The 18,758-nt window shown below is 34.0% G+C and overlaps 1 protein-coding gene across 1 annotated transcript in view; it reads right to left on the bottom strand.

The window, feature by feature from the left end:
• Positions 1-18,758, bottom strand: part of MYOZ2 (myozenin 2) — a 41,052-nt gene that overhangs the window by 12,537 nt on the left and 9,757 nt on the right. The window contains exons 2-4 of the mRNA XM_047090461.1: positions 12,807-12,976; positions 7,267-7,396; positions 1,415-1,598 (exon numbers count right to left, since the gene is read on the bottom strand). Of these exons, the coding sequence (XP_046946417.1) occupies positions 1,415-1,598; positions 7,267-7,396; positions 12,807-12,976 (484 nt within the window). The remainder of the gene's footprint in view (positions 1-1,414; positions 1,599-7,266; positions 7,397-12,806; positions 12,977-18,758) is intronic.

Genomic DNA, 18,758 nt, shown 5'->3' with positions numbered 1-18,758 from the left:
AGTGTTTTACTTTTTATAATTTTCTACCTTCCCATTTTGGAAAAAAGTTATATCATTGATTAGAAAGGGCCTCCAATCTCCTTTCCTTGATACATCTCAATCCCTCCTTAAATTCTATGGTATACCTCATTTATGCAACAGAAATATGCTAACTACTATTAGTAACATATATAATACTATTAGTATTACTAGTAATGCTAATGAGTATTAATAATGGTAATAATAGTAATAGTAGTAATAATGCTAATGTTAGGTGTAATCCTAGGAGATCTATTACTAATAATAGGCATAATATTAACACCACTATTATAGTAGTGTGTGAAAACTAAGTATAATTTATAAGTACTGAGGAAGGTCACTAATTAAATGCAGGCTTTGTGGTATTCTTTTGTAAATAAAAAAGTTACTCCTTAATTTATTAATTTTCAAATGAATCGTCATTAAGCAGTCTATTAATTGGTTCTACTTTTCTGTGGGTCCAAAACAGCATACTGGAGATATTTTACTCTTAAATGAAAATCAGGGGCACGCTCAGTCGATTAAGTGTCCGACTTCCGCTCGGGTCATGATCTCACGGTTTGTGAGTTCAAGCCCAGCGTGTGGCTCTGTGCTGACAGCTCAGAGCCTGGAGCCTGCTTCAGATTCTGTGTCTCCCTCTCTCTCTGCCCCTCCCCCGTCACATTCTGTATCTGTCTCTCTCAAAAATAAATAAACGTTAAAAAAAATTTTTAGACAAAAATCAAATGATCAAAGAATGGATTATAAGACCATTAAAAATATATCTAAAATAGCCATGGGAATTATTAAAATTGGATAGCAGGGAGAAATAAATATCCATTGTGAATACTATCATGCAGATATTATTTGGCAATAATTTTGGTAGCATAAATTTTGGTTTATCCATGTGCTGGAGTCTTGAACCACAAATCCTTAAGTTACCTTTAATCTGGTTTAAAAAATGTAAATTGGGACCTAGAGTTACACAGTAGTTCTCATTGTCCTATATGTAATTTCTGAAATTCTTGAATAGCATTGTCATTTGAAACAACACATAAACACTAATATCAACCTTTGAATGAGACATTATTAGTTTTTGGAAAAACTTTTTAATAAAATTATGTTAATAAAAATTTTTTAAAAACATTCTATAATGTGGGAAATAATCTTGATGTTGTAACAGTGATAGTTTCTGAATCACTGCCTTCATTTTTATACTAAAAAACCAAGATTTGCCATATTAATAATATTGCAAAAATGAGTCCTTGCCTAGGCTTAGGAGTTCCCCTATATTGCCATTTTGAGTCTCTTCTTAAAAGAAAATTTCTTTTTCTACCAGAAAATTCAGTTCTCCATACCATGATATAAAAGCCTTGGTGTTACACGCCAACAGCGTCACCCAGGATAATTGGATTACCTGTTAAAGCTCCTGTAATCAGGCAGTTCTGCCTTTCCTTCAGGCTTGAAAAATTTAGGGTATAAAGCCTCTAAAAGCTCCGGATCACCGCTAATGGCTTGTTCCCAGGGAGACTGATAGTACTTAGGGACAGCCGTGGTGTTGAACTTTTCAGGAGGAATTTCCTTCAGTGGTCCAGAATATCCTTTGGAAAAATATAGCAAGAATAAATAAACACAGAGTGCCTAGGATTACAGAACTCCACCTAACATTTTACCATGTTTAATTTTTCAAGCGGGGGTGAATTTACGAAGAATGCGTCCTTTTTATGATCTCTCAGACAACAGTCTGAAACTGTAAGACATTTTTAACCCCTTTAAATTTGTGGAATTTTCAGAAGAAACCACTTTTGTCAACATTTAATTATACCAAATCATACAGTTATTTCTTTCTTGATTATCTTTAGTATGTATTTGTTCAATGAAACTATTCATTTAATTTTAAAAAGTTGTTTCCCTTACATTAATTTATAGTAGGCTTTAGTTACCACAGTGAATGAATTAAGTTAAAATTATATATATTGAGTGCCTACTGTGGTTCAAGAAATAGCCATGAAGATAAAACCTCCCTCCTCTGGGAGCTGATTCATTAGAGGTAATACTTAGGTCTTGTCTATCTTAAATCGCTGAGTGATCTGCAAACCGTTTAAGCTTCAGAACGGTGAAGTAATTTGTTTTCACTGTCTTAGTCAGACCCTGATCTTATTCCCTGAGGAGTCCATCCCATGATTACTTTGTTCCTCAAGATTTCTTAGGTAACTTTTCTGCTTCTGGTCTCACTTCCTCAACTTCTCGCGGGAGCTGGAAATTTTTTTAAGTGCCGTTTAAAAATCACACGAATTTCTGGCATAAACTTTAAATCATGTTCACATGCATCAAGTGACATTCTTCAAGTTATTCAAAGGCAGCTGTGTACTCTCCATCTACACTACCATACTACCTCATTGTGTCGTTTGCATAATTCTCTTTTCCACTGTCAAAACCCTTTACCATTTGGTCACTCTTACTTTTTTAAGTTTCTCTGATTCTCTTCTCTAAAATGTTTTCTATTTTCTTCTGTCAAATCACACCTATCCTTTCGTTACACTAAAGAGTTTATCTCCTCCAACAAATCTTGCAGTTATTTGTTTGCACTATTAATTTTCTTCTGATTGCCTCCAGTATCTCATGATAATCTCTTCTAATAATCTTTTTTTCTGCTTGCCACTTAGTTACTCAAAGCTCTTTTCTTATATTATATATGCTGCCTAAAAAAATTCCATTTATATTCATGGCTTTGTAGCCTACATATTGATGATTGCACATTTTTAAATCCCCAAGAGTTTCTGTTCAACCACCCATTACATTTGTCCAAACAAATATTCCCCTGCCATCCTTTATAACCTGTCTAGACCTATGTGTGCCTATTTCTAATATATTTAGCTTCTTCTTCTATACTGGTTACCTTAATGCTATCACTACCTTCAGATGCCCAAGACAGAAGCATTATGCTAAACTTTCCCTCATTCCCACAACAAATCTCTAAGTATTACCATCTGTGTTTTTTAAGGACTTCTAAAATAGTGGCTCTTAAACTTTGTTGCTGAATAACTTTGGGCACATATTTAAAATGTGGATAGTGGGCTCTTCCCTCCAGAGATTTGATTTCGGTAAGTCTCAAGTATGGCTTACAAGTCTTAGGGAAGGGATTTGCAAAAAGAACATTGGGAAACCTTGCTCTAGAAACTTCCCTCTATCTTCTTCATTTTTGTTACCACTGCCTTGGTTTAAGCCTTGACCATCTCTTGCCTGGGCTTTCACAATAGCCTTCATACTAATCCTTTAGATCCCAACCCTTCCCCCATGTCCCACACTGCTGCCTGACTGACCTTTCTAACTGGAAAACCTGATCCTGTCACTGACTTCCCTTTCTCAGGGTGCTAAGATGGCTCCCCATGACAAAAGTCTAAATTACTTAGCATTGCACATGTGGCCCTAGCCCCATCCAGGGTAATGTCCTGCCATTCTCTTGTCCCTTTAATGCCTCAGAACTTGGGTCCACTCTACCTGAAGCTTGTTGTGTCCCCATATGATTCCCTACTTGTTCCATTAGTTCCCTGTGCCTGGAATGTTTTTCTAATTCTTGCCACCTACAAATTCCTATTTTAAGCCTTAGCTTGAAGTTACCTCTTCTATCTAGCCTTTCCTGTCTCCCTCAGAAAAGGAGAGTTACTTTCCTGGCATTTTGCATTTGTATTGTAAACATAACTCCATTATCATAACTATTACATTTTAATGTCCTCTTCCTTTCCTAAAAGTGATCAAATGTCAGCCATCTAGAAACTGGAAATTTTAGAATTTTATATTTTTAAAAATTCCTTGAAATCCCACTACCCCAATACAGTTATTTTATCTGTGTGTATTTTGTCTCAGTATTTTTCCACCAATAAACATAATGATCACATAACTATAATTCTAGTATACATTCTAGTGTATTTTATTCCTAACCAACTTTGCTCAGGATACTTTTGAAGCTTCTACATCATGTTTATAATAATTTTAAAGGTTTTATAACCTTTGTTACATTGAGGGATGACAAGGGGTCTAATCTTTTCACATTTTTTTAATATTCCAAGTTTCCCAATTTCTTTTTATAAATAGAATTAACTAATAACTCTTTTCTGATGTGCTGATTTATAGGAAAGAATTTGCATATGTTTAAGTTCTCAAATACATTACATTTCAGCAATGCTACATGATAAAATTTCTTGTTTGATTTTTTTTTTTTAATTTTTTTTTTCAACGTTTATTTATTTTTGGGACAGAGAGAGACAGAGCATGAACGGGGGAGGGGCAGAGAGAGAGGGAGACACAGAATCGGAAACAGTCTCCAGGCTCCGAGCCATCAGCCCAGAGCCCGACGCGGGGCTCAAACTCCCGGACCGCGAGATCGTGACCTGGCTGAAGTCGGACGCTCAACCGACTGCGCCACCCAGGCGCCCCTCTTGTTTGATTTTAAAATAATGTCTTTAAGATAACATTTCAGTTCAAAGGAACTTAATTCCTGCAGTATTATGGCACTGTAATACTCTTATTGATTCATGTTTGAGAAAAGTTAGATTTTAAATACATGGCATGTTAACTAATAAATTTTTTTGCTAAATTAGGATAAACTGAAGTTTGCTTCCTCAATTATCAACCAAGGAGGAAGGATCCATTACTCTTGCTTCAGGACAAACTATCTGATAACCTCCAAAATCCTCCTTTTCTTAGTCTGTGTTACATAGACATTTCCTAATATTTAATAATTGGATATATAGATTTAAAGAGCTCCATGAGTTTATACTTTTAAACTTTCTCTTTATATTTATTTATATTTATATATTCATATATATATTTCATTTATTTTGAAATAAATAAAATGCATATATGATATTGAATTATATATGCAGAGGCAAAGTGAGACCACAAATATAATGTGAACTTTTTCCTGTCTCCCTATGCATGAATTCCTTGAGGGTAGAGATGAATTTTTTTTTATTCCCTTTGTAATTACATAGTTTATAAAGATGACCACATAATAAAAGTTCTAACTTCGTGCTGAGAGTACTGGATTGAACCAACATAAGCCTTTCTATATGTCTTCTCTTTGCTATTTAAAAAAATAAACAAAAAAACACTCCAAACATTAGAAGGCAAGTAGTTACCACATGGTGGTTGGAGCTAAAATAATATGTATGTATTCTATTATGTTTTAAGGATATAAAGTTGATAAGGAAAGGATTAACTTTAGCTAAGTACAATGGTACCCCACTTATCCTTTGTTTCACTTTCTGCGGTGTCAGTTAAAGGCAGTAATCATGGTCCTGTCCTGTCCCCAAGCGGGTGCTCCTCCTTCTGATACGTGGTTAGAAAGTCAATAGTAGCCTAACACAAGGCCTGCTTCACTCACCTCACTACACCTCCCCATGCAACATTTTATTATCTCACATCATCACAAGAAGACAGGAGAGTACAGAATAATAAGATATTTTGAAAGAGAGATGGAGACCACATTCACATATGTTTCATTATAGTATATTGTTCTAATTGTTCTACTTTATTATTGTTGTTGTTAATCTCTTACTGTGCCTAATTTATAAATTCAACTTTATAGTAAGTATGTACGTATAGATAAAAAACATTGTATACATAGAATTCACTACTGTCCACAGTTTCAGGAACCCGCTGGGGTCTCAGGCATATTCCTGTGGAAAAGGAGGACTAGCATACTTTATTATATGTTTGGGACTATACTTATCAAACTTAATTCTCACAGCCCTGTGCAGTGAGATTTGTTTTCCTTATTTTACAGATTGAGGGAACTGAGATTCAAAGAGATTTACTTTATTTCCCAGCACAATCTTAAAATAGGCGGGGATGGAAAGAGCTAGGAGGCTGAACCCAGGTCTGTCCGATTCTGAAGCTTGTTTTTCTCCTGTGTGCTTAATGCTGTATATGTAAATCTGTTACCTGCTTTCCTACCATGAAAAAGGCTACTGGAAAACTAAGAACTTTATCACGATGCTTTACTTCAGAATTCTATGCATTCTAATTGTGTATTTGGTCTCCTTCAGTGTTATATTATTGTATCTATCAATACTTTTTCTCATTGTGGTGTTCAATAAGAGTGTCAATAAATCTAAGGTCATCAATGACTGGCATTCAATTTACTTTTAAGTAAGATTAAATATGATACAGTTGCTTTACTTACATATTTTCAAAAACTATTGCTGTTGTTTGAGGAGAATTCTAGAATTACTTTTCCTAAATTTACTGTTTATAAAAATATGACAGGGGCGCCTGGGTGGCGCAGTCGGCTAAGCGTCCGACTTCAGCCAGGTCACGATCTCGTGGTCCGTGAGTTCGAGCCCCGCGTCTGGCTCTGGGCTAATGGCTCAGAGCCTGGAGCCTGTTTCCGATTCTGTGTCTCCCTCTCTCTCTGCCCCTCCCCCGTTCATGCTCTGTCTCTCTCTGTCCCCAAAATAAATAAACGTTGAAAAAAAAAATTTAAAAAAAATGACATAAGTATTGCTAATTTCAAGATAAAAGTATTTGAACCTTTAAAAAATCTATACATTCTCTTGAGGAAATACTTGAAGGTACTTGCCATCAATTATTTTGAAAAAATGTTGTCTAAATAGATAGTTTTTGTGATAGATTTAGTATTTCAAAATCTAACAGAATTTCTAAATAACATACACTGACTGGATAAGGATTTGGTTCTCTTTTCAGATATTAAACAAATATGCAATCTTAAAGAATTGCATTTAAAGTCTTCTAAGAAAGCAGAGAATAATAAAAGCAATCTCCACAAGGTCACCTTACAGAAGGCATCTGTAAATTTGGTGTCTGGATTTAATTCTTGATCAGTCAATATGAGCTTATAGCCATTCATAACCTCAGTTTCTTAATTTGTACAATGAGGATTGTAATGAATGTGTCAGAGTTATTTTGAAATTAAAGAAGACAATATATATCATAGCACTTGATAAACTATAGTCCTATACAAATAGAATGTCAATATCATGACAAGTGATTCAATTTTTAATATAACAGATGATTGCCAACAAATACAACGAAACTTCTGAAAGAACATAGGAAATGTTTTATATGACTTCTTAGAACTAAATCTTTATGTTCATATTGAACTTAACCACAAAATAGACATGATAACCAAAGCCATGTCATTTAGATACCATTCATTAAAGGGTCCAAATGACCTGAGTCATATATTTAAGTACACACCAATTTTATTCTATTTATTTTATTTATTGTCTGTAAGGGGACAGTTACCTGGTGCAATGTTTTCTGGATTTGGGGGACTTCGTGGATCCGGGGTGTTGGGAGGAGTAAATGGGGCTTGTTGTGAGCCACCTTCCAAGTTGCTTCCATCCAGTTTCCCGTTCTGCATGGCAATGTTGTGCTGTATTTGATCAAAAGTAAACTCTGCTGAAAACTCAAAAATGTTGGACACACTAATAGGAGATACCGTATGTGCAAGACTCCATTTGTATATTTAAAACTTAAATACAGTGCCACTTTCTTGTTTCTTGGGGCTTCAATAATTTATATGTAGTTGGTTAAGTTATTGAATGAGAAATTTTACTGATCCTAACCTAGGATCCGTTATATGACAACACTTCAGTTAATAATAATTAATTGAGGGGTGCCTGGGTGGCTCAGTCGGTTAAGCATCTGGCTTCCACTTGGGTCATGATCTCTGAATTCATGGGTTTGAGCCTGGCCTCGGGCTCTGTGCTAACAACTTAGAACCTGGAGCCTGCTTCGGATTCTCCGTCTCCCTCTCTCTGCTCCTACCCTGCTCGCCCTCTGTCTCTCTCTCTCTCTCAAAAATAAATAAACATTAAAATAATTTTTTGAATAATTAATTGAGCCTCACTATGTGCCAGACACTGTGTCTAAGGCTTGGTATCAATTATTTAATGTACTATTCACAAAGCCCCTATAAGGTGAATCTATTTCATTTTTAGGTCTTTACAAATCTAATATTACAGAGCATACCGGCCAAAGATTTGGCTTAGTCACACTTACATTACTATTTTGTTTATACTGAGATTTAATTATATTCTTTAGTTTGTCTTGTTTAAAAATTTAATCTAAAATTTGAACTCTAGCTGTGTATAAAAAATATACTTGGAGCTGCATAGATTTATAAAAGGAAGAATCTGGGATTTCTAGGAAGTAAAATGCTTAAAAGAGATGTTCATCTTTTAAGTTTTAGGTGAATTTGTTTTACTATTATAATTTAGGATTTATTCTATGGCACTAATATAGCACCTTTAAAAACAGTTAATTTGCAGTTTAACAGAGAAAAAGACATTGTAATAGGTGATGTCTTCAGAAGCAAGGCTAGGCATTATCTCTATAATAAAGCATTGTTGTAATTTGATAGGAGAAATATGTGTGTTTTAAGAAGAAGCCAATCTAAGAAGTACCTAGTCATTTTTTTTAACTTTAGAAAGAAAAATTTAGTGAAGAGCATAGCAAATAAAAGAGCCAATTTTGACTTTATGTGACAGAGGCAGAAAACATTTTTAAATGCTTTTTCACTTTTGCATGTATTTCTAAGATGATCTGGTGAAAAATAATTTTACACTTTAGTACTTAAATAAACTTTATCTTTGTTTTCAGGCTTTCCCCACCCACAGCCACTCTCCAGGTGCCTTTTACATTCACCTTACTCTCTGCAACACCGTGGATAAAGCTGCTGTGGAAATGAATAGGGCACATATTGGCAATGGGAAGCTGGCTTGTGGAAAGGAGCAAAGACAGGAGAGATAATGTTTATTAGGTGAGCACAGTGTCTTGATTACTGAGCAGAAGAGTTGACATTTTATTCCATAGGCAACAAGGAACAATTTCTAAAGACTAGAATAATGTTATACTCAGAAATATCAGTATTTAGCTTTTTGAATGTAGCAATTATCTAAGTGTTAGACATTTAAGTCTAGACTAGACTGGTATCTTTTCTCACTTCTGAACCTACATCACCTCTCAAAACTTTAATTATAAATAAAAAGCCAACTGAGATAAATATAGGAACATCATGAATCTAGAATTCTTTTTCTAAGTACCTGAAATTTGTCCATGAGATACATTTCACCTAAACTTGCAAACCATTCTACCTACGGTAATTTAAGAATCATAATACTGATGTTCTTTGAAGACTTCTTCCTGGGGATTATTGAACAGGAAAATCAACTGTGTCTAGCTAGTCATTAATTATCAGGCGACATCCAGTACCTCTATTGTCATCGTTAAATATACAAAGAAAGCCTAATAGTAGTTGAGTAGCAACTTACTTTAGTTATGATATAAGCCTTAAATTACAGAGTTCCATCCTGTGTGATTCCCTTCAGGAGAAGTTGAAAAGATAAATGAAAATCTGTTTCTTTTTATTTCAGTTAAGTTGACCCTAAACAAAGTAAAACTAGAGCAGCATCTTACGGGTCATAAACATACAAGTTATAAACACATGGATAATGTCTATTACATGATTTCTGTTGAAATATCAATAGAAATAAAAGGTCTTTTTTAAAAAAACATGTTTCTATAATTTTTGCCAAATACATAGAAGTTATTTTTTTGCACAAAATAAATATATGTTAGGAATCTCAGTATATTTAGTTTGGTCTTATTTCAGCATTATTTTTATTGTACACTTCCCCTTTCCCCACTATTATTTAAGATTTCTAAGGATTTTAAAAAGTCCATAGTTACCAAAAACATATGTAGTCTTCACCATAAAATGGAGATTGTTTTCCTCAATATCATTTTATAATGATTTATAGAACTTAATTTTAATTATCATGAATCATTCTTCTATTTTATTTTTCCTTAAATGCTTGTTTTCTTCATCCATTTCAGTTTTTGCCTACTGGTGTAAGAATTTGATCAATTCATGAACTAGGGTTTCAAAATTGGCTTTGTAGCAAGGAGTGTATTTTCATTTCTTTTCAAGACAGCACATTTTCTGTTGTTATTTATGTCATAAGGTTTGTGTGGCTTAATTCTGATGGTTTCTTAGCAGTAGAGTAAGCTCAAAGCTGCCGTTAGCTTTTTCATTTTTAAAATGGTACTTAGAATTTAGACAAATGGCATTAAATTACCAGGGAGTTGGCTTATATTTTCATCTAATGATGTCCTAAAGATTATAATAAAATAAGACATTTATATAGAGTTAAATAATCATTTTGACAATATTTATTGCTTGAGGGAACCAGTAAAAGTAAAAGCTCATTCCAGAAAATGTAGTTAATAAATTAGGAAAATGTGATATAAATCATATAAAGATGATTCAAGAAGTAGATTATAAGTAATAGCTGTTTTCTTTCAATATTACTTTGTTTCTTCTTCACTACACAAAGGCTGTATTTATTTATCTATGAGTTCCCAGCATAGTATCTAGAACACAGTAGACATTCACTAAATATTTGCCAAAGTATAAATAAATGAATGGAAATAGACCTGAGCCTAATATTGTTTTTAAATTCCCATCATATTAACAAGGCTTGCTCCAAGTTGCAATCTAGTGCCTTGATTAAGCAAATATATCATTATATAATGTGGTTCACTCTCTCTTCCTCAATGATTTATTATGCAGGTCATTTTTAGAATTAAATACAGATCATTAAAGAAGGCACTTTAGAGAACATTTTAGTCCATTCTCTTATTTTCTAAATGAAAAAAGAGGTCCAGGAAAACTAAAAAAACTTTTAAGTGGACTCCAAATTGCACAGCTTGTGGGACAGCCAGGACGGAACCCTGGTCTTCTGGTTTCCAGCCCAGTTTCCTTTAATTACACCATGATAGGTGTCAGTGCCAAGAATTCTAAAATTCTGAGAGCTGGATTTCAATCTTATTTATTATAGTGTTGCTTAAGACAAATTAATATACTTCCTTGAACATTACTTTCCTCATTTAGAAAAAAGAGAGAGTAGATTTCAACAGAGTTTGGAGTGGGTTATGTAACTCAATGACATACTAGTTCATTGCATACGTTATTATTGTTTATTGCTCTAAGTTACTTATTGGCATTTGATTGTTTATTTCAATATGCTTGTTACAGACTATTTTATTTATTTAATGTTCAACCTTTTAGGAATACTGAAAAACTATCAAGGCATATTCTTACCTTTTATGTATAATCAAAACATTTGGCCACAGGATGTTGTCAGTAATTTGAGATACTAGTGATGAAAGAATATATTGTGTTCATAAAGACATTTAAAAACTCATTGTGCCTTCCTCCAGAATTGTAGTTAAGGCATGGACTTAGAGATGTAAGTATAAGTTATGAAAACTGGATTTATTCATTTATTCAGGTGCCTAGACTTGTAGATGACTTTTCAAAGAATTTCCTTAAGCCACTTCATTTTATACTACTCTTTAAAGCTGCTCCTCTGTTGTCATTAATGAAAGAATATGATTATATAATTAGACATCATCAGCTGTGATAGGGATTATTTTAGGCTCACACTGTATTAGCCACATTTTTGGATGTAGATACTGGACATAATTATAGGGTAACATAACATTATATTTATCCATGACTTCAAGTGAAAAATCATCCCTCACAAATGTAAACATTATAGTTCAGTAAGATTTGATGTCTAACCAAATTCATAGTTATAACTAGACTTAATCCATGGATGTTAAATGATGCTCATTAATGTGAAAAAGAAATTATTTTATTTAAGAAGTCCCCTCACATTTATTGTTAACCAGGGAAATGGAAATTTCAGGGATGAATAAAATTTTAGTGTTTGTGGGTGTGGATGTTAGTTCTGTAATGTATTTTAGTAATTACAATAAAAGATCTCAGTGAAACCAGTCTATTTGTTGTAAAGATGTGAGATGTCCATTCAAAACAACTTAGTGGGGGCAGCTGGCAAATGTTTGGGTTGAAATGCACAAGTAAACTTACAGACTTCCCATAGTTACAGGAAGAAACCTTTAGGAAATAAAACGTATTTATTGTAGTCTCCACTACTTCTTCAAATTTAGAACCAATGCTTTATTCCTTTTTGATTCTTCATGACTGGTATTTTATTTTTAAAGCCATTTTCCCAAAACTAGTTGTTTTCCTACTATGAACTTCTTCCTCTATAATCTCCCCATAGAATATATTGTGTTCATAAGGACATTTAAAATATATATAATATAATATATAATATAAATATATGAATAATGTAATATTAATATAATACATAAAACATAATTTAAGTCATTAGTTTGTTCATTTGTTTATTAACTTTAAGCTGAGGGAAACTTTTGCCTGAAGATTTGTCTACCTTGGTTTGTTGTTAATAGGAATCAGACTTCCCTACACAATGTGGAATAAATGCTTTGAGTGAGAGGAGCTCAACTGTGTCTGTAGTCCTCAGGCACGTTTCAGTGTCAGGATGTACTCAGCCAATAAAATGCTTATACTTACTTTGTGGAGTGCTGTGTGCTTTGGAAGTGTTCCCATCCCAAGCATTTAACTAGCAGTGATAAGACCATGGAAACTTTTAGTTACACCAACCTCCACTCCCTCTCCCTCCTCTTAGTGAGCAGACCAGCTTTTCAGTGCCAAATTTACAGGTTTGCAGTGTCCCTACTGAACTAAAAAGATACTCATAACATATACAATGCTTCTTTTGTTTATTCACCTCAACTATTTATTATCATGAGAAAAAAAAGTCTAACAGCATCAATGGGAAAATATGTCAAATAAATATGTAGAACACTTGTTTGGGAATCTAGTGATACATATACACTTAGAAATGCTGCCCATTTATTTAGATACCACATGATCAGGTTATACCTACATTTATTTGTGCTTTAGATTCATACTGGAAATTTTCAAATGTGTATTTATCAGATCTTCTTTGTCGCATCTTAAATAGTCTGGCACCACGGTTACTGAGGTGGGATAATTCTTCCAACATGATGTCTCTGGGGATGCTGACTTTTTTGCCCAGGTGCATGCCATCTACATCTGTAAAACAACATTCATGTGTATGAAAACCCCAAGGTAAGCATTTGTAAGTGCTTTGCTAAATTCCGTAATTTATTGCCTGCTATGTAGTGGCTTAAATAAAGACTCTTTATTCAAATTGCTTTAGGTTGAATCCTGGCTCCCTTATTTTCTAACTGTATGATTATAGATATGTTACTTATTTTTCTAAGCCTTGGTCTCCTCATCTGTAAAGGAGGGCTAATGGTAATAATACCCACTGAATAGGGTTGATAGGATTAAATAAAATGCTTCATATAAATCACTTAGCAATGGTAACTGGCACATAGAAAGAATGACTGAAAGTTAGCTAATAACACTGTTATTATTTAGTGTTTCCAAATTTAATGAGTTTTCAAACAGCACTGCTTATAGTTGTTTTAATAAGTTTTATTTGGCACTCCACATTTTTATGTGTTGGTTTGAATTGTCCCTATCACTAGAAGGCCTACCCTTCCACTCATGCCATCCATTTCCCCATCACTGTCAAAATACCATTCATTCTGCAGCCATCACCAAGGAGCCTAGTGTAAAGCAGGCAGGTGGTGAGTATTGAGTGAAGAATCCTTCCCAACCCAGCTTAAGTGCTATTTATGTGAATTCCTTCACTAAAATCTGTATTCATAATTATTCATGCCTTTTCTGTATTCCCATCACACTGTATCACAATTACTTGATTCCATTTTACTGATTTAATAGTTTGTAATTTTTGTTTTGTTTTGTTTTAATCTTTGTGTCTTCCATGCCTTAAATATGGGCGATGTCCAGTAAATGCCTGTTATTTTTTATTTCTAGTACTGGATTTTTTTAAAACTCAAAAGAGATCAAACTTTTCTCTCTACTTTCTCCTTTAATCAAGAATATATTTCTGTGTCACGCACAGAATACTCTTGCCACTGTACACTGTTGGTAAATGCACAGGAAGAAAAACTGGGCCACTAGTAAAATAAATAATTATGCTGATTGATTGGGATGACATTCTTTGACAATGGGACAAATTAACCTTAGTAGTTGGGCTTTTGGTGGTATTTAAGGATGAAACAACAGAATTACTTAAATTTTCTCCTTATTTTACTTTGGAAAAAAAATCAGTTTGTTTACATATTTTGATGTTACATGAAGAAGAGCTCCACTAATCATAAAACTAATAATATAAAGACTTCTGTTTCTGAGAAAGTGGATATACTTTCCCTATACCTCTGCTAAATACAACTAAAAATCCTGAGCATTATGTATAAAACAAACATGAGATGACTCTGAAAGATGGGGAGAAGAAGGCAACTAGCTAGGACCTCACAACTCAAGGAACAACATGGTGGTGAATTCTCTGAGTTTTCTTTTAGCTACAAAATCCCAGACTTGGAGCTAAGATGCTAGCAAGCCAGACAGACCAAGTGCAGACAAAAAAAAAAAAAAAAAAAAAAAGCCCTAATAAAAGACTGTTATTGGCAAAAAGACCAGGAAAGGAGCAGCCTAGAAAAAAGAAAACTTTTATTTTTATTTTTTTTTTTTTTAAATTTTTTTTTCAACGTTTATTTATTTTTGGGACAGAGAGAGACAGAGCATGAACGGGGGAGGGGCAGAGAGAGAGGGAGACACAGAATCGGAAACAGGCTCCAGGCTCCGAGCCATCAGCCCAGAGCCTGACGCGGGGCTCGAACTCACGGACCGCGAGATCGTGACCTGGCTGAAGTCGGACGCTGAACCGACTGCGCCACCCAGGCGCCCCAAAAGAAAACTTTTAGACGATAGCCATTCTACCTCAGCAAAATACCAAAGAAAAAACTTTGGTCCTACCCACATCAACAAAAGCTAAGTGGGGAGCCTAGAATTTTACCCTTCTGAGGCTGTAAAAAGGTGCCACAATACTCCCACTGGGGTGTTGTCAGAGAAGCCAGGGAAGAAACTGGGACTTTCATTACTATTAGCCAGTAACAACCTTCCCTCCCTGCAGTGTTAGTGGATACCATGTGGGGATTTCAAATGACCACTCCCCCCCCAGCAGTAACAAAGAGTTCTTCCCCTCAAGTTTCAATGGAGGACAAGTGGGAAACCCGTATTACTACTTCCACCCGATGGTGATGAGGTGGCGCTCTCCTTTCCCGCTGAAGCAGTGTTAGACTAAGATAAATGAAAAAGAAGGCTTAAATAAGAGCAAGGGTCTTAGAACATAAAATGAAATTTTCTAAGTTCAAATAAAAAAAAATCTCTTATCATACCAAGAACCAAGAAGATCTCAAACCAAATGAAAAAAAGACAGATGCCAACATGAGATGACTGAGATGTTAAGATTACACAACAAAGATTTTAAAGCAGCCATGATTAAAATGCTTCAAAGAGCAATTACAAAGCTCTTAGAAACAAATGAAAAAATAGAAAGCTTCAGCAAAGAAATAAAAAGTCATGGCAGCAAAATAAAAGATGTAAAGAACCAAATGGAAACTTCAGAACTGAAAATATAATAACCAAAGTAAAAGCTCAGTGGATGGAATCAGTAGCAGAATGGAGGGGAGAATGGAAAAAAAAATCTGTGAACTGGGAGGTAGAATAATGTAAATCACCCAATAAGAACAACAGAGAAAAAAAAAATAGACTAAAAAAGAAAACAAAGAAAGCCTTAGGTATTAATTGGGCTAGAACAGAAGATACAGCATTTGTATCATTGAAGTCCCAGGAGAGGAGAAGGAAGTAGGGCTGGAAAAGTACCCAAAGAAATAATGGTTAAAAATTCCCCAAATCAGGCAAGAGACATAAATCTACAGGTTTAAGAAGCTAAGAGAATCCTATACGAGATAAATTTATAGAACTTCACAACATTATGTAATCTTCTAAAAACTAAAGCAGCCAGGAAAAATGACAACTTACCTTTAAGGAGGAAAAAAAGGAGAATGACAATGAATTTCTCACCAGAAACCATTAAAACCAAAAGGAAGTAGCACAAAGGTACTGAAAGAAAAAGTTGTCAACCCAGAATCTGATACCCAGTTAAAATATCCTTCAGAAATAAAGGAGAAATTGAGACATCTTCAGAAGAGGGGAAACTAGGAGAATTTGTTTCCTGGAGTCCTATCCTAAACAATGGTTCAGGCAGCTATACCAAAATACAAGACTAGTGGTTTCTAAACAACAAAATTATTTCTCACAGTTCTAGAGGCTGGAAGTCTGGTGAAAGCCCCCTTCTGGGTTACACATTGATTATTTCTTGCTGTGTTCTCACATGGTGGAAGGGACAAAGTAGCTCTCTTGTACTTCTTTTATAAGGGCATTAATCTCATTCATGAGGACCCCACTGCATAACCTAATCACCATCATGTAATACCATCACAGGGGCATTAGGATTTCAGTATATGAATTTGCGGGGGACCCAAACATTCAGACCATTGCAAGAAGCTAAGGGAAGTTCTTTAAACAGAAGGGAAACAATAAAAGATGGAGCAAAGAATACAGTAAGCAACATAAGAATAAGAATGCAATAAGCTTCCCTTCTCCTCTTGAGTCTTCCAAATTATGCTTGATATTAGAAGCAAAAACTATAAAAGTCTCTGATATAACTATAAATGTATGTATAAGAAAAAGTTAAGACAATTATATTATAAACAGAGGAGGATAAAGGGACATGAAAGTAAGTAAAGTTTTCATACTTGAACTGATAAAGTAACAACATCAGTAGACTTTGAAAAGTTAGGCATATGTAATGTAATTCTTAGTGCAACTACTAAAAAAGCTATTACAGATAGACTTGAAATCACAAAGATAAATAGAAATGGAAATGTTAAAAAATGTTTAAGTATTCCATATAAAAATAGGAAAAACAAAGCAGAAATGAAAAACAGAGGCAACAAAAAATAAAATGATAGAGTTAAGCTCTAACACATCAATAATCACATCAAATATAAATGCTCTAAATATACCAAAGGACAAGACTAGTAGATTGAATTAAAAAATATGACCAGACTATATGATGTCTACAAAAAACTCACTTCAAATAAGTGAGTTGAAACTACAGGTAAATTGAAAGTAACAGGGTAGAAAAATATATATCAAGATCAAATATTAATCAATGGAAATCAGGAGTGGTCATATTAATATCAAATAAACTGAACTTCAGAGCAAAGACAATTACCAGAGACAGAGAAGGCATTATATAATGATTAAAGTATCAATCCACCAAGATGACCTAGAAATTCTAAATGTGTATGCACCAAACAGCAGCAACAACAACAAAAAGAACTAAAGAAGTGAAAGGAGAAATAGACAAATCCATAATTATAGTTGGAGACTTCAACATCCCTCTCTTAACAGGATGGAGCAACAGACAGAAAATCAGCAAGGATATAAAATAACTCAATAATACCATTAACCAGGAAGGTCTAACTGACACTTACAGAATATTTTACTGAACGACAGAATGCATGTTCTTTTCAAGTGCCCATGGAACATATACCAAGGTAGACCATATCCTAGGCCATTAAACAAACCTCAACAAATTTAAAAGAGTAAAATTGTACAAAGCATGATCTCTGATTACAATGGAATCACACCAGAAATCTGTTACAAAAAGATAATAGGAAAATTTCCAAACATTTGTAAAGTAAACAACATACTTTTAAATAATCTATGTGTCAAAGGGGAAGTCTCAAGGGAAATAAAAAAATTCACAGACCTGAATGAAAATAAAAATAGAGTATGGCAAAATTTATGGGACACAGATAATGCAGTGCAGAGAGGGACATTTATAGTACTAAATGCATACATTAAAAAAAGTCTCAAATGAATAACCTAAACTTCCACCTCAAAAACCTAGAAAAAGAAGAGCAAAATAAACCCAAAGCAAGCAGAAGGAAACAAATCATAAAGATAACAGCAGAAACTAAAAACCTGTTAAGCATGGAGTTGGCTTTTGAAAGATCAATAAAATTGACAAATCTCTAGCTAGACTGACACAGACAAAAAAATAAAAGACACAAACTACCAATGTTAGGAACAAAACAAGGGATATCACTACAGACACCTCGATAGCAAATGGATATTAAGAGAACACTATGAAAAACTTTATACATAAATTCACATAAATTTGAAAACTTAAAAAAATTCACCAATTTCTGAAAAGCACAAAGTATCCCATCTCGCTCAATATGAAGTAGATAATCTCATTAATCCTACAACTATAAGGCAGCCAAATTTATAATTTTAAAATCTCCAAAAAAAAGAAATCTTCAGAACTAGATAATTTCACTGGAGAATTCTACCAAACATTTAAAGAATTAACACCCTATGCTACATAATCTCTATCTGGAAATAGAAGATGAGAGAACAGTTCCCAATTCATTATGAAGCTAATATTACCTCCATACCAAAACCAAACAAAGACAACACATAAAAAAGAAAGCTAAAGACCAATTTTCCTCATGCATATAGAAGCAAAAATCCTTAACAAAATATTAGTAATTAGAATCAATATATAAAAAGAATTCTATGCTATGAATAAGTGTGATTTATTTCATGGATACTGGCTGGTTCAATATTCAAAAATCAATGCATTCCATCATATTAACATGCTAAAGAAGAAAAATCACAAGACCATAACTTTGGGATCTAGGGCTCAGCAAAACACTGTTAAACTTGATGACACAGGCACAATTCATTAAAGGAAAATTTGATAAATTGGACTTCATCAAAGTTAAAAATTTGTACTCTGAGAAAGATTGTTATGAGGATGAAAAGACAAGCTACAGAGCGGGATACAGTATTTGCAAAACACCTA

This window comes from Lynx rufus, unplaced genomic scaffold, assembly GCF_022079265.1.
Source record: "Lynx rufus isolate CCGP_SWC_20201006 ecotype Redwood Valley unplaced genomic scaffold, mLynRuf1.p SCAF_3, whole genome shotgun sequence".
In the NCBI taxonomy this organism is placed as follows: domain Eukaryota; kingdom Metazoa; phylum Chordata; class Mammalia; order Carnivora; family Felidae; genus Lynx; species Lynx rufus.
The sequence above is the reverse complement of the archived record's forward strand: the minus strand, read 5'-3'. Positions and strand labels throughout refer to the sequence as shown.